The sequence below is a fragment of the Argiope bruennichi genome, chromosome 3, assembly GCF_947563725.1.
Source record: "Argiope bruennichi chromosome 3, qqArgBrue1.1, whole genome shotgun sequence".
Classification (NCBI taxonomy): domain Eukaryota; kingdom Metazoa; phylum Arthropoda; class Arachnida; order Araneae; family Araneidae; genus Argiope; species Argiope bruennichi.
In genome coordinates this window covers 130,649,177-130,676,584 of record NC_079153.1, presented here as the reverse complement: position 1 = coordinate 130,676,584, position 27,408 = coordinate 130,649,177, and the positions used below count along the sequence as shown (strand labels likewise).

Here is a 27,408-nt window from a genome sequence, read left to right as displayed (position 1 = left end):
GCTTTAGTTTCTTTTCCTTACAACATGTGCTGTATTTAGAGAACTTTTGAACAACTTTCTTATTTGTAATTTTTTAAATATAATGTGATATCCATGAATCAATTATTAATCAATTTGTGAACATATTGGTAATAGGTTGTTCAAGTTTCTGTATGGTATGTGGACATGGTGGTCATACAACACATATGCAGAAATGGTTCAGTGATATGGATGTATGTCCTTCAGGATGTGGCTGTTACTGCTTGGAAGCAAATGATATTTTTGGATCTTGACAAGTACCAAACTGATTATTTGAAGCAAGTGCCATGAATTATTTATTGAATCTCGTTGTTTGATTTTAAATTTACTGTATGGAATGTGCAGTTTTAAAAAGGATCAAAACTTTATAAAATTAATAGACACTTATCTGTAAATAAGTTTTTATTATTCGATTACTTGATTGATCAGAATTTTTAAAAGCTTGTTAACATTCTTTTGTTTGAGCATCTAACAAAATGAGATAATGATAATGTCTTTTCTTTAACATTAGACCTGGAAAAAAATTATCAAACATCTTTTGTTTGTTTACCAGATAATTATAAGATTTACTATAAACTGCAATAACAGAGGTCAAAATAGATAGGATGTTGAGATTATGTATATAATTTAATTTATGAAGTGCCTACTTGCCAAATTTTATATCTTGTAAATATTCTCTTTTTGTGTGATATGTAAATAACGAAGTATGATTATTTTTGAAATAAACTTTAAAATCTTAAAAGTATGGATCTATTTATATATATAAAAAAAATTGGAACTAATTCAATTATTAATTTACTATACAAGATTTCAACAAACAGTTTTTTTGAATGAATGCTAAATCAATTTCATAATTTAGAGTTTAACTAATAAGTAACTATAAAAGATTTTTAATAAGAATATAAAAACCATACTAATTATCATGAAATGTTAAGCTTAAAAACATGCATTTATAAGTCGAGGGAAATGTTAATTAGAATTAGATTAAAACATCCCCCCCCACACACTAATAACTAATTATTTTTCAGTGTCTGATTTGTGTTATCATTTTTGAAAAGTATTACACCAAATTGCATGCTTCAGTTTGAATTTCATGTTGCAAAAAATCTAGCTTAGTTTAAAAAAAAATTATTAAAAAGTATGGTTTAATTTTGCAAATTCTTAAAATAATTTTATTTCTTAACAAATGCATAAACCTAAATGGCTATAATATATATATAAAGTTGGCCACAGTTCATAATAAAATTCATTCTAAATAACCATATCACAACTTCAAAATATGATCTAAACATATTAGCCTTTTTAATAAGAAAAAGTATTAATTTATTTTAAAATATTATTTAATATACTTTGGTATCAATACTGTAAGGCATTCTTTTTCTGCTGGCATACTTTTGAGTTTACCATGAAATCAATTCAACTGGCATACGTTTAGATTTTTTTAATCTGTTGATCAAACAGTTGGTGTGGTGTAAACTTTAACTATGAATCCATTCTCATTTCCAAATCTTAAAATATTAACACAAGGCCTTAAACTATGGATATGTAATTGATAAAACCATTTTTTTAAAATGTTTTTATCCTGTACCCATATAAAGTTTAAACATAAGGCATGAATCTGACTAAACTTTCAAATGTTAGCATAAAAGTAGACTTACGATTAAATTGTTTGAGGGGGGGGGGCATTGAAATACCATTCCCATGTGGAAAAATTTAAGAAGCTTGATCTAACTTATTACTATTCATTTTCCTTATTTTTTTAGCCATCTGCAGTGAAACAATTTGTGGAACATTGATCACAGTTCCGTAAAAAAATAACTAGATGAAAATCTGATTTATTTTTTGAAGGTCAAGAAGGGTATAAAATATTATTGCTTTTATTTCTCACATCTTTGATTTGAATATTGGAGAGTTTAGTCAATATTAACAGTGGTAGCAGAAATTCAATTTGAAAAGATAAAAAAGCACTGTAAAATAGTGTTACAATGTTATACAACTATTTAATTCAATATATGCAGAATTACTTTCAAATTTGTGCTTATTTTTTCAAAAAAAAAAGTTAAAGAAACATCTGAAATTATTAATTTGTTCATGAATAAAGGGATGTATATTGTCCACATTTTAACATTTCTTTTGACTAATGACTTGACATTGTTGATCTTTAGAATTCTAAAGATCAACAATGAATATTTTTCTAATTCTAAGAGTTCAAAATTGGTATGAATTCCAGCAATTTTATTTGTTCATGTTAAAAGTTATACAACTTGTACATATAATCTGTAGTGTTAGGAATACAGATTTCTGTTTAATTAAAAGAATGAAATACAAGCATGAAGTTTATATTTCAATAACATTTTTATTTATAATTATCAATTTAATGAAATGATAAAAATTCTCTAAAATTATATGTTTCTTTATACATTATAATGCCAAAAAAATATACAGTTTACAAATGTGTATAACTAAATTATCACTTGTTATAAATAATATCACAGCAAACAAATCATTGTTCAGTAGTTTTTCATACAATAACATATTCTATACACTTTGAAATTTTTGTATGATTCATCTTATTTTTAATATCTGAAAAATACTGATCATTGCTAAGTTTTATGAAATATATATCTCAAATATTACATCTTCATAACTGTACTCTTGATGATTTCAGTAACTATGATAGCTCATAAAAGGCAATCTCTGGTTATGAATTTCATATAACAGAAAGACCTAAAACAAAGATTATTTTAGAACATTTAATACACCCATATGCATTAAAAAGAATAATTATAAAAAGGGGAAAGATCTTTGTGTATTAAACTATAATTTTTCAAAGAAATTAATTGCAATGAATAAATATATCTCTGCAGAAAATATTTTAGAGTCAGACAATGTTTAGGTCTATAATATACCATATCAGTACACTCAATTAAATAATCTAAATACTTTCTTTGTACATTGGAAAGTAATTGAAAATAGTCTAAATTTAGATACAAGTTAAGGATATTATTTGTGACAAAACTTTAAATTCTATGGAACTGTCACTATAGTCCTGAGACAAGCAGAAATATTTATTGTATTCTTCACCTATTATTTTCATAATTTATAGCTTTCCACATGCTGTCAACTTAAGCTCCCGTTGCTTGTAGTAAATTAAAAAACTGTTGAACTGCCTGCATATATTTTGATGGAGATAGTTAAAAAAAATCTAAAGCTAAATTATCTTAATTGTATTAAAATCAAAAGAATTTTAATTCTATAGGGCAATTATTTTTAAATTAAATGTTAATGTCTTATTTATATTTTATTCTTTACATAGAATATTCTTGAAATATGGTTTTGTTTAATTTCCAATTAAATCTAATGTATAACTTAGATTCGTGCTATGTTCAATCATCAAATTGTTATAAATATTAGAAACATTTTACTGTAATAGTATAATATGTATGTGTTGTCAGGCCTAGAGCTACATATTTAGCATAGATATGCTTTGAAAGGCAGAAACATGCCCCTTATTCCTATTAAAATTTAAATTATAAAATAATATCTTACAGCAATTTTATCCTTCTTGACCAAAAGAATTCATGAATTCTTCCAGTTGCCACAGGTCAGCATCATTAACAGTTGGTTTGGCTTTTTCAAGAGATAACTGCATATCATTCTTAAAAAAAGTATAAAATTCAATATTTCATACAATTTTATAAAGAAATATTCATTTAATTATACTACATATAGAAATTTTCAGAAACAACCTCCCCCCCCCCACACACACACACACCTCTTTTTTTTTTTTTACATTACTTTACTGCTGATTACTGTCATTTTTACTGTAGCAGTTTTTAAAAAAATAAAGATATTTTAACTTAAAATAATGCAATATTAAAATTTGTTTGCACTTAACAAACTACTTATTTATCTAAAATTCATTAGTTGTATAGACCGAGTTTGGAGTTGTTGTTTTATATTAAATAAAGAACTTAATAACAGCATGTAAAAGACTGAAAGAATTTCTATATAGTATGCTGAAACAAAACATTTATGATCAATTATTGTTCTAAAATGAAAAACTATGCAAGTTTGGGAATTTTTTTAATTGTATACTAGAGTCAAATATTCTTTTTATGATCAATATTAATGAATTATGATTATACTTTTATAGTATTACCTTACATTCCAATATTATAAATTAACATATATATCTTACCATATTAAATTTGGAAGTTTTTGTTTCATAATTCCTGGAACTTATAATGAGCAATCAATGCTACAGATTAACAGGAAAAATTAAAAAGCTACTTTAAAACAATTAACAAAATGCAATTAATTTAGTCATTAATATTCTTCATAAAATTATATATTCTAATAGCAATTTAAAATTAAAGAAGCTGAGATTTATAAAGCTTAATATGTGTTTTAAATCACTTTTAACCATTTGAGAATTATGTGAAATACATTACCATAGTTATACTAGGTTCCACTAATTTATCTCCATCAACATCATTCCAAGACATTTTTATAGCTTCTGGATCATCAGGTGAACAAGGCGTTAAAAGATCATCAACGGAAACATGTGGATTATTTGGTGATCTGCCAGATACCTAGATAAAATTTTTAGTTGGCATGTTTGAAATCAATTAACTATTCAGCATGAAAAAATCAAAAGTTTAAAGGTTTAAGGACATTTATACCTTACTGGTATTAAAATTAATATTGCCATAAAAAATGTTTTAAATATATTTTGGAATGCTGCTAATTGCTGAGTTGATAAACATCTACTGACAATAAATATACTTTAATATTTCATAATATAAAAAAATCTTTATAAATAAATAAACAACTGTTCAGTATTAATACCAGAATTTTAGAAATAACATTGATTGATTGAGGAACGCTAGGTTTAAATGCTTGGTGATATTTATTATCAAATGTGAAGAAAATATTTCTATATTTAAATCCTTTAAGTTTTCAGTCATTCAAGAATCTTTTTTTTTTTTTTTTTCTTTTTTTTGCATGAAAGGCAAATATCTGTACCAAATCCTGAAATATTTATTTCATCATCTTATAAAAAAAGGGGGGGGGGTAAAAAACAAACAGAATTTTTTAAAAAAATCATAATATACTAACTTTTTTAAAATGTGTAGCTGTCTGAACTTTCCTGACAGGCTGCATTAAAGCATCCTGAACTAGAACAGATATATCGGCTCCTGAGAAACTGTAAAGAGAATGCTTATTTCATTTTCTTATAAGTCTTTGATTACAGAATTAATTTTAATTTTGCCTCTTTTCCTCTTTTATTACTATCAACAAATTGTGTAAGTATGCATATTAATTACACATAATATTTGATTTGATGCATTTAAAGAATATCAATTTTCATAAAATTATTTGGAAATTACAATTTGTTTTAATACCAAAAGAATTTGAATGAATTATGCTTCAATATATTTTTAACAGAAGTAATAGATCCTGAAAGAATACATATTTAAACAGCAGTTATTTATATTTTTACAATTTTTTCCATGATTATTGAGGTATTAGCTTTTAATAATGATGAAAATCAACATTTTTTTTTCTTTACTCAAGAAACATTTAGTAAATATTAAGAGTTTTTTTTAATAATGCTTTTATAAGAAGAAAAAATCTAAAACCAATTTAACATTTAGCTGTTTTAACATTGGATATCAGAAGTGTACTTTTCAATTTATTCAGCAGCTTACAAAAATACAAACATTTCATTTTTAAATTTTAAATTCAAGTTTCTTATAGAAAAAATAAATTATCCTATACAAAAATTATACATTCCTAAATCTAAAATATATAATGTGATATTAGTATGATGTGATGCTGCTGACTTCTTAATTTCAATGTACACCTTCAACTTTTAAGTAGTTCATATAAATTAAAATCTTAATGCTGCAGATGAAAAACAATAAAATTTTAGCAGAAAATTAATTATAATTTACATTTAGTACTCTTATATTTTATTAACAAAGGAGTGCTATTTTGTATAGGATTGTAAAATTCCTATTTGTTCTCAAATTTTCCTTATCCTTTTTCAAATTTCCTTTTCAATAATCCTTTCAATCAATTCAAATTCCTTTTTCAGATTTCTAAAGAACAACAAATGGATAATATGTAATCCTGAAAGATTTACTGAGCACTAGTTCTGCATGTACTGTGATTTTTGATAGAATCAAGCTTCCAATTATGACCATCTAATCTTGAATCCAAAATTCTGCCTCCATACTACTCCCATCTAGTCGTAGTCATTAATTAAATTGAAATATATACTACCTTTCCAAATAATTAATTTTTAAAGATTCTTGTGTATCTCTTTTCTTAATATATATATATATATATATATATATATATATATATATATATACAAATTTTATCTGAACAAAAGAATGTGAATTTTTCAAAGAATTAAATATAAAATAGAAACACATTATAAATACAAATGAAAGTATTATAAGCAATACTATAAATACAAATGAAAATGACATGCCTTAATAAATAGAATTGAAAACAAATCACATTCTAGTTTTAATAACTGTAAAAATTAATATTTCTAGTTCTCATTAATTAAATTAAAAATTGTAACATTATGAATTTAGGAATTCATATATTAAAAATATTTATTTTGTTTTTCTTAACATATTTAAAATAAATCTTAAATAAGAAAATTTTTAAATTTTATATATAAATTTACATTTCATAAGTTAAATACTGAATAATTTTAACAAGATATTTACAAAAAATCTAAAACATATTTCATAAAATAATATAAATTTACCCTTTTGTTTTATCAGCAAGTATTTCAAAGTCTTTTTCCTTAATGTCATGTTCAGTATCACCAACGTTTAACTTGAAAATTGCACGTCTTGCATTTTTATCAGGTAATGGGATATATATTCGTTTTTCAAATCTAGGAAGATTTCAAGATTAGGAAATTCAGTTTGTTTTTTTATGTATTGCATTTTTCATTAGTTGCAAGGTTAAAATTAAATTTTCTATATTTATAAAATCCTTACTCTTTTTTTTTTTAAAAAAATTGTCAATAAAATGTTAAAATACATGAATAATATAAGATATAAAAGTAATTTTATAAAATATAAAATAAAAGTCATGAACATTTTGAAAAATGTAATTTCATGGACATTAACTTTATAAAAATACCACTTCTGCATCATGAATAAACAGAAACTAAATTCCTCTCATCATACAATTCAATTAAAAAAAAAAAACTTTTTATACGTGTTTAAGCACTGAAATTAGCAGCTTTTATTCTTTTAAAATATAATGATGCTGAAATTTGATTTGATATATTGCAATTTATTTGAATTATATATGATTATATATATGACCTTAAAAGTGACACAAATAGACTGACAATTTGTCTTCATGGCCTTTCTTAAAAGTGACACCTTGGATGTCTATATCCCCAATTACAACATTGTAGATGGGTTTTTTACTTTTACACAAGCTGATATACCAAGTATGGCTCGAGATTAAAATCTTGTCATGTATAATATATTTTTTTTTAACTAAGATGAGACAATATATCCTATTGTCTTAAAATTTAATAACACACAACAAACACTTTATTCAGTTAACTGCTTTAAAGTTTTGAATTTTAACTTAAAGCAAAGAAAGCATTCAATGATTCGATGAAGCAATGATATTGTCTTAAATTTCTTTACAATAAAAATCATTGTGTCTAAAAATTATTAAAATTTGAAAAAAATCACCCATTCTAATAAAATTGAAAAGTTACCTTTTTAAACAATGTAAAAATAATATTCGTGCAAAAATAAACTTTGATGATATGGCGGAAATATGTTAAAACTATGTTTTTATTTATTTTTTAATTAAAATTTTGAAAAATCCGTTTTTAGTAGGCTTCTTGTATCCAAGAAGCAACTTTCTGTTAAACTTCATATTCCTAATGTCAATGGTTTAGCTGCATGTTGCTCTGACAACCAGGAGAAACCTCTATATGTATAAAGATTTCAATGGGAAACAACAAAAAAAGCTGTAAAGAAAAAAATTTCAAATAGATGTAGTCATTAAAAAAAAGAAAGAAACTTGGAAGATCACTATCATTGCAAACCTACAGTTTTAAGTTAAAATTTCATCATACTAGATTTTATGCAATCGACCAACGTAATTACACACACCAATGAATTGCAATTCAATATAGTACAGTAAAATCCCTTTAATATGATGTTCAAGAGATTTGTCTGTAAAGAGAATAATTATTGAATGTGTAATAAACTAAAGAGGCTTCGCTGTATTTTTAGAGCAGTTTCTTTCATGTTCAATACATGTCTTTGCTGCACCAAATTCATGCAGATATGTTCTTATTTTCTGCTCTTAGGATCAATCTATGTATTTTACTTTAAGACATAAAAAGGTCAAATGTATATTTGACATGGCATAACTGAAAAATATGATACAGAACTACTATAAAGTATACCATAGTACATATTCTGTACAGGCCCTTAAAAATAACCTTCCCAATATTACAACTAACAACAATGTACGTTGCTGAAGAGGGAATAGGGCAAAACAGTCAATGTATGCCATCTTAATACGTGCCGGCACCTCTCAAAATATTTTCTTTGCACTTCTCAAGAAAAGTAAGCATTTTCTAAGGACAGTTTTTCAAAATTAAGCACTTTTAAGGTGCTTAAAAATGGTTTCCAAATTTAAGCACTTTTCCTGGCACTATGCACCCTGTTACATACTTCTGATAACTTAAAAATTAACTACTCGTGTTTTCTATTACAAATTTGTAAAATTCCAAGCATTATTACATAAGCTTATTATCAAACTATAAAGAATTTAGAATTATGATATTAACAATAATAATGGTATTTAAAATATTAAATTTCAGAACTTTGAATAAAATTATAAAATATTCCATAAAATTCAAATATGTCTTACATTTTAACTAAAATCTTTTAAGTGACTTTTATGAAGAATATTTATGTTTTTCTAAAAGGTGGATACATTTTAAGCAATTATAAGATTTATAAGCATTTCAAAAACAGAAGTTTACTTTCACAAATATACAGAGCAATAAAAAAGTCAATTATTTGTGAAAATATATGTCAATTGAAATGATGTCATATTGAGATACTGACCTCCTACGAATAGCAGAATCTAAAGCCCATGGTATATTTGTAGCTCCTACAACTAGAATTCCATCATTGTCATTACCAACACCTAAAAATAAGAGAAACTTGAATTATAACACAGAGTTTCTCTACATTTAAGAAATGAAAGAAAAAAACAACGACTTAATTGAAATCTTTTCAAGTCAATAATTGATTTCATAATTAAAGAACACAAAAATAAAAAATTAAGTCCCCTTTTACTCAGTATCTGTTCTCTTATTCTAAATGAATAAAAGAAATTGACAAATTCAAACTGAAATCTGATTTTTAAAATATCAAAAATCTTAAAGAGATACTTTACAATAACATTCCTGAATCAAGCTTAGAGATTTAGTGACATAAAAAACTATTTTGGGAAGGAAATGAAGATAATTATCTTTATTCTGTAATAAAACAACACCCACCTTGCATTTGTACAAGAAATTCTGTTTTTATTCTCCTGGCTGATTCTGATTCAGTATCTGAACGTGAACTGCACAATGAATCAATTTCATCAATAAATATAATACTTGGCTTATGTTGCCTTCCCATTTCAAACAGACTTTTTACCAGCCTATGGATAAATATTTTATCAGTAAAACAAACAGATCACAAAAAAATATAATTTTTGATCATGACAATCTAATTTTAAATGATACTGGTGCCACACACAAAAAATCGTGTAAAAAAGTTTGACCAACTAAAATAATAAATGTAACCGAATAAATGTAATGAACTTGCTAAAAAGTAAATCCGATGAATATTATTTCCATACACTAAATAGTCTTTCTAAAATTTGCTTATTATTATTTTTTTTAATTTATTTGTTTATTATTATTTTTTTAACAAATATGCCAGCTTATGCAAGAATTAAAGTTTAGATGCTAGTCAATTTAGGTAGATATGTGAAAAAAAAAAAAGGCTAACATTTAGTTAGTTATTTCCTAACAATTTATTTAAACTTCAGAAATTTAACCTAATTCTCTTGTGAATATAATCGTCTTAATTTTTTTACTGTCCCATAGGCATTTGCAAGCCTAATGTTGTTAACAAAGTAATAAATAAGTAGCAAAATAAATTTTTATGTAGAAAAGACATTTCTTAGAAGTTTAAAAGAGGTTTTTTTTTTTTTCCTTTTGGAATTACAAAATGTGGACTTTTTGTACTAAGGCTGAATATCCATTCATATTAAAGAGTGCAGCCTAATTTTAATTATAAATATTTATATGGTTATAAACATTTAAAAACTCAAAACTTTGAAAATGAATCAAGTAAAGCATTACTTGAATGTCATTAAAACAAGTACATTTGAAACAATTATTTCAAAGTAGTTGCCAGACTGAATTCTTCAATTATTTTGATCTTATGACCTTTAGTAGTGTAGAAAATTTTTTTAATGGGTAAATCATACGTTTTTTTCAGAAAATCGAATATTTCATAATTAAATCATTTTTAACTACAAATTTTTAGATATTTATTGAATGCATTTTTATTTATTTGTTTTTACTTTGGCAAACACACAGGAGTAATTTGATATTAATACTATAGAATATAAATTTTTTCTTTTGTCTTCAAAGAAGAATTAAATGAAAACTTTAATTTTTTTATTGAGAAAAAATTGATAACTTTCATGTCAATTTTACATTGTATTTTTAAAAGGATATCACTAAATTATGTACTACAGCTGTAGAAACTGATGCATTTTCTTTACATAAAAATAGACAACAAATATAAAAAACTGGTGCAAGTTTTAAAATTTGTACATTTTTATGAAATGAAGGATAAATATCATTACTTATATCATTGCAAAAACTTCTTATTTTTCTCCAAAATTTATAAAATATTTATTTTATATTTTTTTTATAAAAATGGACCCATTTTATTTTCAAAGTATCTAGATCTCATAATCAATAAATTTGCTTTGCTTTCGCATTTGCTATTTAGTTGACAAAAATTCTTACTTCCTAGGATATTCACCAACATTTTATTTGTTATTTTTTGGAAGCTATTGGAAGGATTGGTTATTTTATTTTTTAACAAGTTTATCTTTTATATTTACTCTAATATTAACTGAACTTTTCATTATTGAATCTTTTAGACAAGATGGCAATATTGATAACTTCATTAATAAAAGAGATTGAACAAATCTATTATAATAATTATGGCTCAATTAAATAAGATGTTATAAGATTAACCAAATTATCACTATTCTCCAAAATAAATAAATTATCAGCATTCTTAAAATTGTTATTTTCAAACATGTTTCACCTTAATCTATTCAAATAATTATCAGAACATATTACAGGTCTCTATTACTTGCATGCATAATTAGTTATTATCATAATTTAAAAATTATTGCTTTTTTGTATTGAACTCATTTTCTACCATGCCATCCCAGAAGATGTAGGGAACATCATATAAATTTACAGAATACCAAAATATATAGACAAATTGGGCAAAAAAATTATCTATATTTAATATTAAGGATTAAAAGTAAATGAACAGGCAGTCAAAACAGTGCCAGAATATTATTTATTATTCAGCAAATGTTTGCATACTAAAACAGAAAATTTCTTTTTCTGTAGATCTCTTGAAATTTATATAACATTTTTAATACCTCTCCTCCTCTCCATATAAAAATTTGTATTAGCTTGAATTTTTAAAACAGCAACACTCATTCTTAAAAAACAATTCAATGTCTAGCATCCGGAAATTTCAAGTTTCATTCAAAATAAAAATATTAATAATTCCCATTATATTCAGATCACCAATCAGACCCAATATGGTCGTAGTAATATTACATAAAATAAAACTCATTAACTTATATATTAGTAGAAATGAAAGGAGAGGGAACATTCACTTTCAAAAATAAAAACAATATTAAATAATCCGCATTTACCTTTCACTTTCCCCAATCCATTTGGATACAAGATCAGAAGAAGATACAGAAAAAAATGTGGAATTATTAGCTTCAGTTGCAAGAGCCTTTGCAAGGTAAGACTTTCCAGTTCCAGGAGGCTATTAAAAACAATACAGATACTTATGAAAATCTTAATCAAATTATCAATGAATGATAGTTATATGGTTTACTTCCAAAATAAAAGTAAAGTTCATACCCCAAATAATAAAATTCCTTTCCATGGTTTTCTTTTACCCGTAAATAAATGAGGAAATTTTATAGGCAAAATAACAGCTTCTTTTAGTGCTTCTTTGGCACCTTCTAAACCAGCAACATCTGTCCATTTTATGTTGGGTTTTTCCATAACAACTGCACCTAAAGATACAATTAATGAAAGTTTACATAATCTTTGATAATTAGCAAAAAAAGAAACATCAACATTGCAAAGAAGTACTGGAACATAGAGAAATTAATAATCTATTTTAAAATAAAACAACAGTTGATCATCCTTAAAAAAGATTATTTCTACAAACTACACAATCGAAAATGTATATCTGTTAACACTTTACAGGGAAGTTTATTGATCTAGAGCTATCCAATTTCAGACAAATTGAAGGGATCTTTTCTCAAAAGTTCTTAGACTTTTAATCAAAAAAACTAATTAAAATTTTGATGATTTTTAAAGAGTTCTTAAAATATTAACATTCAATTAAAAAAATATCTTTATTAAATATGAATTTAATTCCAATACAATTCCTTCCCTGATGTCTGACAAACTTTTAGAAGTGTTTTTATACATAATTTAAAACAATATTTTTCATTGTTGCAATAAAATTTAAACCATTTTCATTATTTCTACAAATATTTCCATTGTTGAAAACAAAAGAATAATAGTTGTATTCACTTTTCCATATTCCTTGACAAAGTTACAATGAATATTTTCATTCTTATTTTATCCTTTATTTTAATGGAATCTATTAACAAAGTCTACAAGGATTTTAATTCATCTGATATGGTGAAATATTATGCTTTATTTTTTTAATAATATACTTCAATCCAACTAACATACTGTTGGACTAAATGAAATAAATATGATATAATGAATGGATATAATAAAAATGAAATGCCAAGTAAATGTTGGAATCAACTGCATGAGAAATAAGGAAGTGAAGTTACGGAAGCTACAACAGGCAATTAGATATTAGATAATGCAAAGAATTCCATTTTTCATGCAAATGATATCAAGTTATTCACTCCAATAGAGAAATTCATCTACACAATAATCCAGAACAGGTATAAGATTGCCAAAATAACACAGCTTTTATATATATCACAAGATAATATTTTAAAATATTTGGTTGAATAAAGCCATGATTATGAAGTTATATATATATAAGATTCAATGGAAATTACAATTACCAAAGGTGACTACTACAAAATATATTTACTTTTTTTTCTATCAAAATGATTGTAATGCCTAATTTTGTTTTTATGTTTAATTCATTCCATAAAAAGGATTAGATATCTATTTGCTATTAAAAATAATAAAAGACAGAATTTTTCAAAAGATTAAACATAAACTGAATAGACCCATTCTACAAATCTAAATTATATTACATTCTCAGATGCCACATTGGATTATTTTTCAACATTCAAAGTTAAATCTTATCAGCAGATGAATGCAATTACCAAATGATTTTTTTCTCTCCTCCAACTAAGCTTTTAAATAAGAGGGGGGGGGCAATAATTTCTGCCTTTTGCTTTCATTATTATATATGTTGCACATAAATATGTCAATCAATCTTTTACCAAAAGTAATATGTATTTCTCAGTGAATTTGAAGCCAATATCATGGTCAATGATGCAAAGAAAGAGAAAGGAATATAAATCAAAATACTTCATTAAAATCTTACAAATAAAAATGTATCACAAAATTTTCCTTTGGTTATTAATTTTGGCTTCTATTTCCTCTTCTTCAATTTTCCTATTTAAATGTACATTTAGGGTCAAAAAAATTTTTTTAATTACAAAGCATTTTTTTTCTATTGAAAGGAATGAAAATAAATTTAAAAATATGATATCATATGATTAAAAGTAAAAGATTATAGAGAAAAACATAAGAACAATATAATAAAATGGCCACAGAAAATTTCAAGCAATTCTTTTCTATTTCAAATTTCTGATTAAAATAGAAAATAATAAAGAAATCACAAGATAAATGAAAAATTTAATTAAATAAATAAAAATTTATAAAATGTAAAACCAAGCAATGCAAAATAGCCCTTATTTTTACAAATTAGATTTCAAGAATGATTACCTTTTAACTGGCTCATAAGTTTCTGCTTTTCAGGATTTTCATCATCATTTCCACTAGGTGTATAAAAATAAATTCTGAATTATTAATAACCCATAAAAACATAATCAATTTATAATTTCCAATTGATTTTACCATATATATCAATCAAATTAATTGAATATATTATTATTTTTTGTAATATAACTATTTATTTTGTCTTCATTTACTCAACAAACTATTTTTGTAAAGAGAAATCGTTTTATTATAAAAAAAGAAAAAAGAGGAACCTCAGCATAATTTGTTCCTGAATCTCACTCATAATGTGAGGTCCTCTTTAACCGAGACAGTTTTTATAGTAGGAATCCATGTAAAATAGGACACTGGGTCCAGTCTGAAAAAAATATATCCAAAAAGATTATGATAATATTATTTATTATTTACACTGAATGCTTCTATATTATAAGAAAATTATCTCTGTCTTTTACCAGAGACAAAATCTCATCGATAATGGCATCACAGGCACTTAGACAACTTGGAGTAGCATTCGACATGGCTATCAAAAAAAAAAAAATTCTTCCATGTAGATATAAAAATTATCTTCAAACAAGCATCGAATACATGCTTATATAGGCCAATCCAATATGTGACGCCATGATGTCTCTCCATGCCACTTGTAATGCGAAACGTTGCTCATTTAAAGACGGCCATTAAAATATGAAAAGAACTGCATTTAGTTTTTATGATGTTTCTGATTGGGAGCATTGGCTACTTCTGCTTATCATATTAGATATTAAAAAAATATATATTGAAAAAAGTTTCACAATGAAGTGCAAATACATATTCAACTGAAATTTTAAAAAATGAAATACATATTTTTACACAAAAAATGCAAAAGTTAAATATCATTGTATTCAATAGCACTTAGAAAGAAGGTCAAACTTTTTTTTTTTCATTTACTGCATGAAAGGCTTATTTTTCAGTGAATTGTGCATATTCATCTTCAGTTGTTGGTAAATAATAATGATCATTTCTTTTTTTACTGCAATACATAACTGTTAGCTTTTGATCATGAATGGTCTCTATTCTTTATTGCTTTAATTTTTTAAAGGCATTTATGACTGACAATAAAAATCCAGAAAGTCTATTCTACAAGTTGCATGTATGTAACAGTCACTGGATGACAACAACCATAATTAATGCATTTACAAATAAATTAATTCCATTTCGTGCCAGTATAACGCTTAACATTTTAGCTAACTGATCAACTCCACCTATATTAGATTGCAGCCACAGGATATTGATTAAAATTAAATTTTACCAACAAAATTAAGGGATTTCCCTTTCTACAAATGAGGAAAATTTCTATTTCTGAAGTACAGAAGATTCTCCTTTTCTTTAAATTTTCTGAGGAAACTCACAATAATAGAAATTCTTTCATTCATTGAATAGTAACTGGCCTATCCAACAAATAGAGAAACTGAAGTTTGAAGAACTAAAACAAGTGTAATTAAATTGTTATTTATCTTATGTTAATAAAAATTGTTCTTTAATATAAAGAAAGGTTCTTCTTTGTATTTCACATTTATCTATAAAAACTGACAAACTTTAGCAAAGAATATTGCTAACAGTACAAAAGAACGAAAACAAGATATTAAATTTTACAGTTGTACATTAACAATACAGTTATTTAAATTGGCAGATTCAACAGAACAAATAAAAAACCAGAAGTTTTTGATTTCTCAAAATTTTTAATTGAATTAATTTTATCATTTTTATGCATTATTATAAAATATCAAAAAGGTTGTAGCAAAGAGGAATCTGTTTTAATTAAAAATATCCAAAATAGTAATTTATAGTGTTAAAAAAAAAGTACATCCTTTACAAGTATGTTTTTGTAATAATTTCAAATTCATTCAAACAAAAAAATTCCATTAAAATGAATCAGAAAATAAAGTACAATTTAAATTTCCTTCATTTATGCTTAATAAATAAATAAAATGAAACAGAATAATTTCTTATTAAGTAAAATTCCACCACAATAAGTATTTGACTAATAGTTTAAGCTTATTCATATTTTTAAAAAAATCGATTCCTCAAAAGTCAAGTATTTAAAATACAGCTACAATAATAACTACAGCAGATACATAACCATAATTGAAAAATTATCATGAAAATTCATGAATTATTTATAAAGCTATCTTAAATTCCAAAATTTAAAAAAAAAAACTAGAAAAAAAGAAATCAAACATACGCAGGTTTTTTTGTTTTATCTTTTGCAGGTGATTCTCCTGATTTCTCCCTCAAACATTTTTTCAGTTTCTCAGCTCTATTTAAATATTCTGAAACTTTAGCTCGAATATTTTCTTTGGATTTCTCTGAAATGACTTCATCTATGTAATAAAATAATGAGTTAATTATATACATTACAATAAGGTTATATATAATAAAAAAAATTATATTAAAATGCAAGTTAGTAATTTTTAACTTGCAAATATATAATTGAAGTATCACTAAATAATAATTTTAAAAAAATATTAAAATTGCCAGCAAAATTCAGAATACCCCATTAATACATAACTGGCATTATATTTGATGAAATATTGATACTTGCAAGTTTGGCAGCAATTGTTATTGACAAGCATAAATATTAGTATATTAGTGCAAAATATGTTTTTGTAGATAAACAAAATTATATGATTATACAAAAAATACCTTTATGTTTTAAAATTAGTGCAAACAGCATGTTTTTTGACATAATTTTAATACAATTGGCAAAAATTTCAACTGCTTTAGGAGAAATGAAAAAGTACTCAGGTATTTTGAAAATATTTTTTTATGATTTATCAAAAAAGAACCCTAAATCTTCTTTAAATTATATAAATCCATTCACTATATAACACAAAATAAATTGTTTGAAGGTATATGCAATTTGCATAGAAATTCATTTGAGTGAGTTTATTTATTTGTGTGGGATTTTATGAACAGCATTTGGATAATAACCCTTTGCAAGAATGAAGATACAACAAATAAATAATAAAGTGAAAGATATAACAGGAATTTATTAACCAAGTAGATCATTGATTGGCCAGTTAGTTTGTACAAATTTTATAATTCAATTAATTCTATCGAGAAGTTTGTATTTTGAGAAATTATTTGCATAGAATACAAATACACTTTCCTCTTGATTTAGATTTACACAGTTTTAAAAATTATGGTTACATTTTAAGATAAATGAATGAAAGTAGGGCAGTGCCCAACTACTTCGCAATCTAATTTCAATTTAACACATTCAGACAAATACAAACTTGAAATTAGTATAAAATTCAGAATTGAAAATCCATTTGTACTCTAATTTATTTTAATAAGTACATGAATTCAAAGCATTTGTTATTTATACCAAAGAGATAAAATATTGAAATCAATAAACATTCAAAGGATTGAAAATGAAATGTTAATTTCATATAAACTGATCACCTTCTGAAAGAGAACAAAGCAAACATATGCAGAATACATCAAAATAATAAAATATAAATTTTAAAAAAAATTTATATAAGAACTAAAAAGAAAAAATAAACAAAAAGTAAGGGTGGTTCATCACTCCTAAATCTAATAGTGATTGATATAAATGGCATTTGGAGAACATAGCACTTCAAATAAGTGTTACTAAATCAGAATTATTGTAGTCAATACAGTATGTTTATTTTTTTTTTCTCTCATTTTAGTAGTAAAAACAAGTTTCACACTAGCTGTATTTGAGGACAGATTTCTAGATAGGCAACTGTTTAGAAGACTTTGTTAAGGGGCAAAGATGGGTGGTAAAATAAATCATTATAACATCATTTAAGTATAAAAATATTGAGAAATCAAACAAAATGGATTAGTATATTAAAAGAAAACTCCTCATAATGAGCAAAATCCAAAATCCAAAATTGATTGTGTTAAATACATAAGCAAGCATGTCAATAACTATATCTCAAGAAGTTTCTATTTAATCCTGAACAGCTTATCAAAATGAACACAACAAAATTGGTTTCAATATTCTCTACTTTGAGAAATAAATTATCTTAATCATGCTAAGAGAAATAAATAAAACATTAACATATACTAAACTCGAAATTGTATGATAAAAAAAATGTCAAACTATTTTAGAAAATCAATTCAAGTAGAAATATTAGAATGAATACAGACAAAAATACTGCCAATTTCCTAGATTTGGCATTGAGCTGTGAATTCTATAGCTTTAAAAATACCATTCTGCCCTCATTTAAATACCTTTCTACAATGTTCATCAATCATGGATTTAAGCTTTTCAATGTTGTAATTCATGGAGCCGAAGCTATTAATTACCACTTATACAGATGTTTCCTTCACTGAGAGGATATCAACATGGATGATTTATACCTTAATTGGCAATACAAGATGTGATTAACAAATACACAATCATAAATCCTCTGAATACTAATTCCGTCCAGACAACCCATCATACAAACTACCACACGATGATGGCTGAGAGGCCAAAATGTCATTTGCTTATTTCCTTCCACTTTTTAAAGATGATCATAAAGTGGTGTAGAACAATCTTAATTTTACGATTTTTGAGACTTTAAGGGATTTGCTATTGTTTTTGGACTTTAGAGATCTTTGTTTCATGGAGGTGGTATAGAGTAGCTATAACACCTGGGATTAGAAACAACAACAACAGAACAACCTTATCATTTCCCTCCTCCAACTGTCACAGTTGATTCATGTGTCCAGTAAGTGTATGAGAACTGATGTTCTATTTACATTAAATTTCTGCTTGCTCTGTAAAACCTTTTTCATGAAATGCCAGTATATCGAAAGATTTTAACTCAAAAAGAAATAATAAGTTTGCTAATATTGAAAAATCTCATTTAAGATTTAAGCAATGATGATGGCAAATTCAACACTTTGAATTCTTTCAAAGTTGTAAGATTGCTTACTTTTTTATTAAAAAATATATTAATGCAAAACAAAATATTAAAAATTATCCAAAAAAAAAAAGGATTTTCTTTTTTTCTTTTTGAAAAATGTATTTGTAACAATATAAATAAAATAAGTTGCAACAATATAAAATATTTCACAGAGTTTAGTCTTTTTTCCTTCTAGTACTTAAAATGGTATTAATTATAAATGATTTACATAATCATGTTTTTAAAAAATTTACAGATCATTTAAAGTTTCTCCTCAATGTGATGCTTAAATTAGCAAATGCAGTTTTTTTTTAAATATTACTAAAATTTTTCTTTAATTAGAAAATACAGTGCTTGATTGATATATTCAACGAAATTATGCATTCTTCTAGCAATTTTATTTTATATTTACTAACAAGTGTGCATTTGTAAAGGATATTTGAAAGGGAAATGGGAGGTTTTGATTTTGTTACTTTCAGCAATATACCAACAAAATAATAGATGTCAGCTATCAAGAGAAAATCTTTTCAAATTAAATATTATCTGTCCTATGTTGCTTCATGGCCTATTCTGTCATTTTAAATTCATATATTTTTAATTAATTTGGTATTTGCTCTAGAAATTATTATTATTTGATATTTACTCTGATGTAAGTACATACATCTTAATAAGCTTTCGGTTTTAAAACTTTGTTCTTCTTTAGATATTAATAAATAAAGTGAGCAACTGCTCTGGAAATGAATTTATTTAAGTCTAAATAAATTTTAAAAAACATAAATCTTAAAAAGCATAAATTTAAACATAAATCTTAAATTTTAAAAAACATAATACAATGCTTACAGTGAATTATCAAAATTAATAAACTCAATAAATAAAGAAATTAGAACTCCTAAATGATTAAATTTATATGACACAGCAATGATTTTAAAATGGTGACCACATGCTTATTAAAATACAAGGTTAAACGAGAAGTTATTATCATATATTTGGTCTAGGAATTAATTCGTGCGATTTTACAAAAGATGGCGTAACTAGCTTATTGTCGCATAGTTTCATTTGTTCAAACATGCATTTAAAACTACAGTTATTGTGCATCTAGTTAGTATATGCCATTTGGTTTAAGCATAAACAACAATTTTTATTCAACTGAAAATGTCAAATTTTGTGCCTGATAAAGTGTTTTTGCGGGAGGTTCTTCTTCATTACTTTAACATGAAGAAAAGTGCTACCGAAAGTCATTGTATTTTGGTGGAAGTTTATGGTGACCATGCTCTAGCTGAGCAAATGTGTCAGAAGTAGTTTGCACGATTTAAAAGTGGTGATTATGGCTTGGAAGACCAAGAATGACCTGGATAGCCAAAAAAAATTTGAAGAATTGACAGCATTGCTCGATCAGGATTCGTGTCAAACGCAGGAAGAATTTGCAAAATCATTAGAAGTTGATCAAACAACAGTTTCCAAATGCCTCAAAGCAATGGGAATGATTCAAAAGATGTCACATTGGGTTCCTTATGAATTGAAAGAAAGAAACATTGAAAGAAGAAAAACCGTTTGCGAAATGCTGCTTCAAAGACAGAAAAATGAGGGATTCTTGCACCGGATTGTTACTGGTGATGAGAAATGGATTTATTACAAGAATCCTAAACAAAAAAAATCCTGGGTAATGCCAGGTGAACCAGGTCCATCACAACCGAAACGAAATATTCACTGTGCAAAGGTTATGCTGTGTATATGGTGGGATATGAAAGGTGTGGTGTACTATGAGCTTCTGAAACCTGGTGAAACTATTAATGGAGAACGTTATTGACTTAAGTTGAAACAAGCTCTGGCCAGAAAACAACCAGAATGGGATAACAGACATAATAAACTTATTTTTCAACATGATAACGATCGACCACATGTCGCAAAACCGGTCAAAACATATTTGGAAAAAGTCGGATGGGAAGTGTTACCCCACCCGCCGTATTCACCAGACATTGCTCTTTCAGACTACTACTTGTTTGATTGCATGAATAATGATTTGCTTGGACAGCGATTCACTTCTTCTGAAAATATTGAAAAATGGATCGCTGATTGGATCGCTTCGAAAAGTGAGGAATTCTTTTAACACGGAATTCGTAAATTGCCTGAAAGATGAGAAAAAGTAGTGGCTAGCGTAGGACAATATTTTTGATAACGTATTTATGTATTTTGCTTTTGAAATAAAGCTTTGATTTTTTATTAAAAATCGCACGAATTAATTCTTAGACTAAATAGAATGGAGAAAAATTAAACTTCAGATAAAATTATAAAATGATATCATAATTTGTACACAACCCCTTTACAATCAACAAGGATTTGGATAATAGAAACTTATTTACAAAAGATCCACCCCAAGATACAAATTAAAATTTTAATTTCATGAGAAGAAGGTAAATGCTATTTTCATTTGTTTTTATTTTTGGCTATTTTGGATTTTCAAAGAACAAGATTTTAATAGAGTTTTAATAGAATTTTTCAGAAAAGAATATCATGAAAATAAATTAAAGCTTCACAAGATGTATATATTTGTGCAAGTTTATTTGTGTGAACATACAGTAGTGGCCAAAAGTGTGGACATTTTTTGAAAGTTTCATGTTTTTCAACTTTGCGTGCTTGTAGAATATGTTAATTTTCACTTAAATACAAATGTTTATATATCAAATTGAAGGTAATTTAATGTAGAATTTAATAACAAAAACAGTATTACAATATCTGTATTTAAAAAAAAAGTTATGCTCATTTTAGTAAGATCTGTCTTAGATTTGCATTTTTTAAAGTGATACTTACACAATCAATACTTTATAGGATAACCCTTATTTTTTAAGACAGCTTCACAGCGTCTTTTCATCAAGTGAACGAGTGTTTGGAGTTCATCTTTCGTAATCACATGGTGCCCAGAATCAATTATAGATTCAATAAGTTGTCTTTTATTGGACGGACGTTTTTTTTCATACAAGAATTTTCAAACGTCACCACAAATTTTCAATTGGATTGAGATCAGGGATGTTTCCTGGCCATGGTAATACATCTATGCCTTTATTTTGAAACCATGCTTTGCATACTTTTGCTGTGTGGCATGGAGCTGAATCCTGCTGAAAAATAAATGGTGCTTTGTTGGGGAAGAAATTCCTGATGGAAGGTATCAGTTTTGGTTCCAGGACAGTTTCGATGTATTTTTTGGCATTCAGGATGCCATCAATCACTTGAATTCGGCCCACACCATCTGCAGACATACATGCCCAAATCATTGCATTTGTTGTTGTTGTTTTTATAGTTGCTTCAATGCAATCAGTATGAAGCGCTTCACCTATTCTACGCCTCACGTATTTTCTACCATCACTACCAAAGAGTGATATTTTAGTCTCATCTCTCCAGATTACTTACTTCCATTGATTTTCTGACCATTTAATGTGTTCTTTTGCCCACTTAACACGTTTTTCGCGTTGCTTTTGATTTAAATATGGTTTTTGTCTTGGAATTCTAGCTTGTAATCCAAATCCTGATAACCTTCTTCTAATTGTTCTTGAACTTACTGCAATACCCGCTGCATTCATTTAACATCTAATGGCATCTGATGAAATTTTTCTATCTTGAAGGCATAGCTGTTTAATTTTTCTATCGGCAGTAGCACTTGTTCATTTTTTTCGGCCTGATTTGGCCTTATTTTCCATTGATTTCCCTTTTCATAATGTTAACAGAACTTTCGTACACCAGAACAAGTCACTGAACCACCAACTTGTCTTGGAATTTCAGCCTAAGAGAGGCCATTTTCTCTCAATATGAGAATTCGGCTTCTTTTTGTAGATGTCCAATCAGTTCTTCTTGTTGGTGACATGGTTTAAAATTAGTTTAATTAAAAAAAAGGACAAAATATTCAAAAACAGCAATATTCTATTTAATTGCACTAGTATGCATCATTCCGCAAAATATTTCCACAACAATAACTCTTTTACCATCCAAATAACCTAAATTAGAGTTGCATACATTTGATTGGTCCTCAGAATAGTGTTTGTGATCGGCTAATACGCTTTTATTACAAAACACGTCATTATTCAAAACGATTTGTGTTTGTTTGTTCTACTAAAATGAGCGTAACTGTTTTTGTAATACAGATATTGTAATACCATTTTTGTTATTAAATTCTACATTAAATTACCTTTAATTTGATATATACACATTTGTATGTAAAAGAAAATTAATATATTCTACAAGCACACAAAGTTGAAAAACATGAAACTTTCAAAAAATGTCCAAACTTTTGGCCACCACTGTATATCTACTACTAATAATAAAGGAGTTGGTATTGTACTAATCATATTGGCACTTGATTTAGCACAAATGGATCTGGGAGGATGGAATTCTAAAAAAAAAAAATTATTTAACTGAAAATTAAGCAAGATTTTGGCACCTTCAATAAAGTCTTGAAAATATTATTGTATAAAAATTTTCTTAAAGTTTTAAAATCAAAAGGATCATCTGTTTAGTAATATCAATAACTACAAATACTTAAAAACGGAAATTTTTGGAACATATTTTTTTACATAGTTTTGGATAATATATATTTGCCATAAAATTCAAATCATTTTCATTGCTTCATCAAAAATTTAATTGTGTGATTTTTTTCCATTATTGAAAGCTAACAAATAAAGATTCCATTTATTAACCATGCATTTTACATAAGAATAAGAAAATAAAATTACAATACTGTAAAAGACATACATTTTGAAATAGTATGAATTGATATTTATGTTTTTAATGACAGTATGGTGTAATAGAACTCGAATTAGGGAAATTCATTTGCAGAATACATAGAACAGACTATTAAAATAACAGTGCTTTAATGCCCACCACAATTTCATGATTTAAAATACTTTATTTAGCGAATTATGATCATAAATTAAGCACAAGTAATTAGTTGAAATTAAACATAATCAATATTCCAAACAGCTGATCATTAAAAACATAGAAATAAAAAAAAAACCAGAATGCTGCACATCAACTTCTGTCTTTAACTAATATAAAACATTACACAAATAACATTATTATACATTCATTTTTAACTTAAATAAGAATACAATTGTTAATGATTTTAATGTAAACTTTGTTCATGAGTGTTAAATTAATGAAGTATGAACTCATATTTATAATCACTAAATGATTATTTGTGTACAACCTTTTAAAAGTAACTTTACTAAGTTTCTAGAGTTGAAAAAAAAGTCTCAACATCAAAATATTACAAAAAGAACACAAAAATAAGAATTCAGATGATAATTTTTTTAAATATAAAAGAATTACAGATTTACAACTAAATTTTAAAACTTATAATACTTACATTTAATTGAATGGAGAAAATACTCTACACTTGTTTCATATAATTTAAGAGCTTCTGCACAATTATTTTTTTTGTCTTCTTCAGCAGCTTTAGTTGCAAAATCAATGGCTTTCTAGCATAAAGTAGATATTATTTAAAAAATGAATTAAAATAATTTAGTACACAAATTTTGAAACCTTTTCATCAACTCAAAAAAGCCATCATGAAAAATAAATTTTGAGATTTTTTTTAGTTAGAGCAATTATTGTCAAATGCACAAATATGATAAACAGAGTAAAATTATATCATAAGGCTATAAAGAATTGTTTTAAAACTGGAGATAACAATATTTTGCATACATTTTGTTTGCATTCAAGATAATGAAAAAGTATTTCATTTTTATCCTATAAGTAAATATTACATATTAAATTAGCAGTTTATGTAATATTGAAAATGATAGAAAAAGCTAGTTATTTAATCAGAAACAAATTTGTAAATAAGAATAGAGTTTATATATAGAATAATCAAAGGATAGCCAATATTATTATACTAACAAGCATGAATAATTTGTTAAATAGAAAAGTGCAAAGTTAATCATTTAATAAAGCACTTTTTTTTAAAAAATCAAATCAGAATTTTACATTTAAATATTTATAATTTTCAGAACTATCAAAATATATAATTAAAATTACAATTTACTTTAAGTTTTCTAAAAAAATTATAAAATATATTAAATTTCTCAACTTTAAAATTTGATTTAAAACAAGAGAAAGAGTTTTCTATTAAATTCTTTTAAAAACCTTTTTCGCTTCAAGATTTTACTCTCTATTAATTTATCTTTCGATTAAAGAGTCCATTATTTCCTCTAACTTGAAACTGTTATCAATTAAAATGAGAAAAAAAAATGGAAGTATTCAATTACTTTCAAACAAATCAACAATTAACATTTTCATGAAAATAGATTACTTCATAGATTGTAAATATCAAGTAATGATATGTGTCATATTCCCTTATATTTCTCTTTTGAAATTCTATATTATTCATGAGAAACTTAGATGAAAAAATGAATTTAAATTAAAATATAAGGTTGTTGAATAACTTTAAAAATATTACATTGCTTTATTTTATATCTCTTGAAAACGTAGTTATTGATCTGATTTCTAATTTCCTTTTAGTTTCAGAATCAGAAAAATCTTGTGTCAAGAAAAAGATTAAGAAACTATCATTTAATACACAATATGAATCTTCTATAAAATCTCTTTATTAATTTTGGTTGAATGAAAAATTATAAATAAAATTAAAATACATTAATTTTTTAAAAATTTATATAAATAAAAAAATTACTGTATTTTTCTAAAATAAATGTTAAAAATTCAGTATTGAGTTTCTTAAAAATCTATTTAAGAAACAAAATACTAAATAATACTATCGGTCGCGTCATTGGGAAGAATACGAAATTATTTTTATGTTAAAAATAATAGCATAAAAATTATTTTTAACATAAAAATAATTGCCTATTCCTCCCAGCTGTTTATGAGTAGTAATCATGTTTCGTTTTTTTTTTTTTTAACTGGGGGAAGTCATTATTAAAAATATTTTACTAACTCATAATAATAATAATAATAATAATAATATAGTTCAGGCTTTTGTTAACCATCTTTCGTTTAATACTGAATAACTTCGTTTAAAAACCTATTTAATGCAATAGAATTATTCTAAATGTTAATATATTACCTGCAAAGTCGGTCGCGTCATTCTTTTAAAACTTGTGATTTTTCGGTACTTATAAAGAATGATTTCTTAAATGATGACAAGCTAAATCGAAACTGAATTAATTTCTTAAAAAGCAGTGCATTTTCAAAAATTTAAGGTAATTTCGTATTTGAAAGAACTGATTTGCAATTAACATGAATTAACTGCTGTTACTCCTCTCAAATGAAATGCGAATATGAAACTTTTTATGGTGATTTCGTTATCATTCTAGCTGATAAATAGTTTAAAGGCGTTTCAAAAAATAAATAAACAACTTTTGGTATGAAAATGTTTCTGAACCGAATACTTCCAAAAACACTTCGAAGTTGTTAACAAAGAAGATACAAGTTCAATTTTTACATACTTTTTTCAGGCAAAATAATAATATTAATAATAAATAAATAAAGAGAATTACACATTTGCGAGTAAACCAACCTAATAATAGTTTCGTTTTGAACGGGTTTGACACAATGTACCTGCTTTCACCAATATTGGTGAGATGGGGAAAAAATAAAATTCTTGAGCGAACTACTTCGCACTAGAGTAATGAAGTAAACTTGCCTGTATAATAAAGCCTGTACCTGTATGTAAATAAACGAAAACCACATCTCAATCATTATCGGATATTTACTCTACGTGCCTATAATTATAAGTCTAAATTTTAACAGAGTTGCAGTTTGGCTTCCGATTTTTAAGTCTATTTTTTGCGAGCTTCGGTTAGAACATTTGTAAAGAATAGAAACAATAGATTATCATGGAATTCCGTTCGCAAAAACTAATCAAAATGGATGTATTTTTGAAAAACCTAAGGAACAAGGCACTTAAAATTATTCAATGCTTTAAAAAACTACGATATCAAAAAATCTAAGAACAACAACAAAAAAAATTACACTAATAGTAATAATAATCGAGAGAAATCAATGTTAAAGAAAATATTCCAGATTAATTCTGGTTTTTTGTATTTTGAACTAATTTACTTCTAATTACTTATTGTATTTTGAACTAATTTACTTCTAATTGGC

At 25.6% G+C, this 27,408-nt stretch overlaps 2 protein-coding genes across 5 annotated transcripts in view; one reads left to right on the top strand and one right to left on the bottom strand.

Moving 5' to 3' along the window:
* LOC129963222 (GATOR complex protein WDR59-like) overlaps positions 1–714 on the top strand; it is a 41,982-nt gene extending 41,268 nt beyond the window's left edge. For all 4 annotated transcript variants that reach the window (XM_056077420.1, XM_056077418.1, XM_056077419.1 and 1 more), the window contains one exon: positions 136–714. In XM_056077420.1, coding sequence (XP_055933395.1) covers positions 136–272 — 137 coding nt within the window. In that variant the 3' untranslated portion in view covers positions 273–714. The remainder of the gene's footprint in view (positions 1–135) is intronic.
* Positions 715–2,427: 1,713 nt separating this feature from the next.
* LOC129963825 (vacuolar protein sorting-associated protein 4-like) lies at positions 2,428–26,715 on the bottom strand. Its single transcript, XM_056078393.1, has 13 exons — positions 26,369–26,715; positions 24,656–24,767; positions 16,623–16,761; positions 14,393–14,445; positions 12,293–12,450; positions 12,076–12,194; positions 9,602–9,750; positions 9,165–9,246; positions 6,812–6,943; positions 5,140–5,227; positions 4,473–4,613; positions 3,568–3,676; positions 2,428–2,745 (listed from the first exon to the last, which is right to left on the bottom strand). Exons 1-12 carry the CDS (start codon positions 26,387–26,389, stop codon positions 3,575–3,577), a joined length of 1,296 nt encoding a protein of 431 aa, XP_055934368.1. The 5' UTR covers positions 26,390–26,715; the 3' UTR covers positions 2,428–2,745; positions 3,568–3,574.
* Between the last annotated feature and the right edge of the window lie 693 nt (positions 26,716–27,408).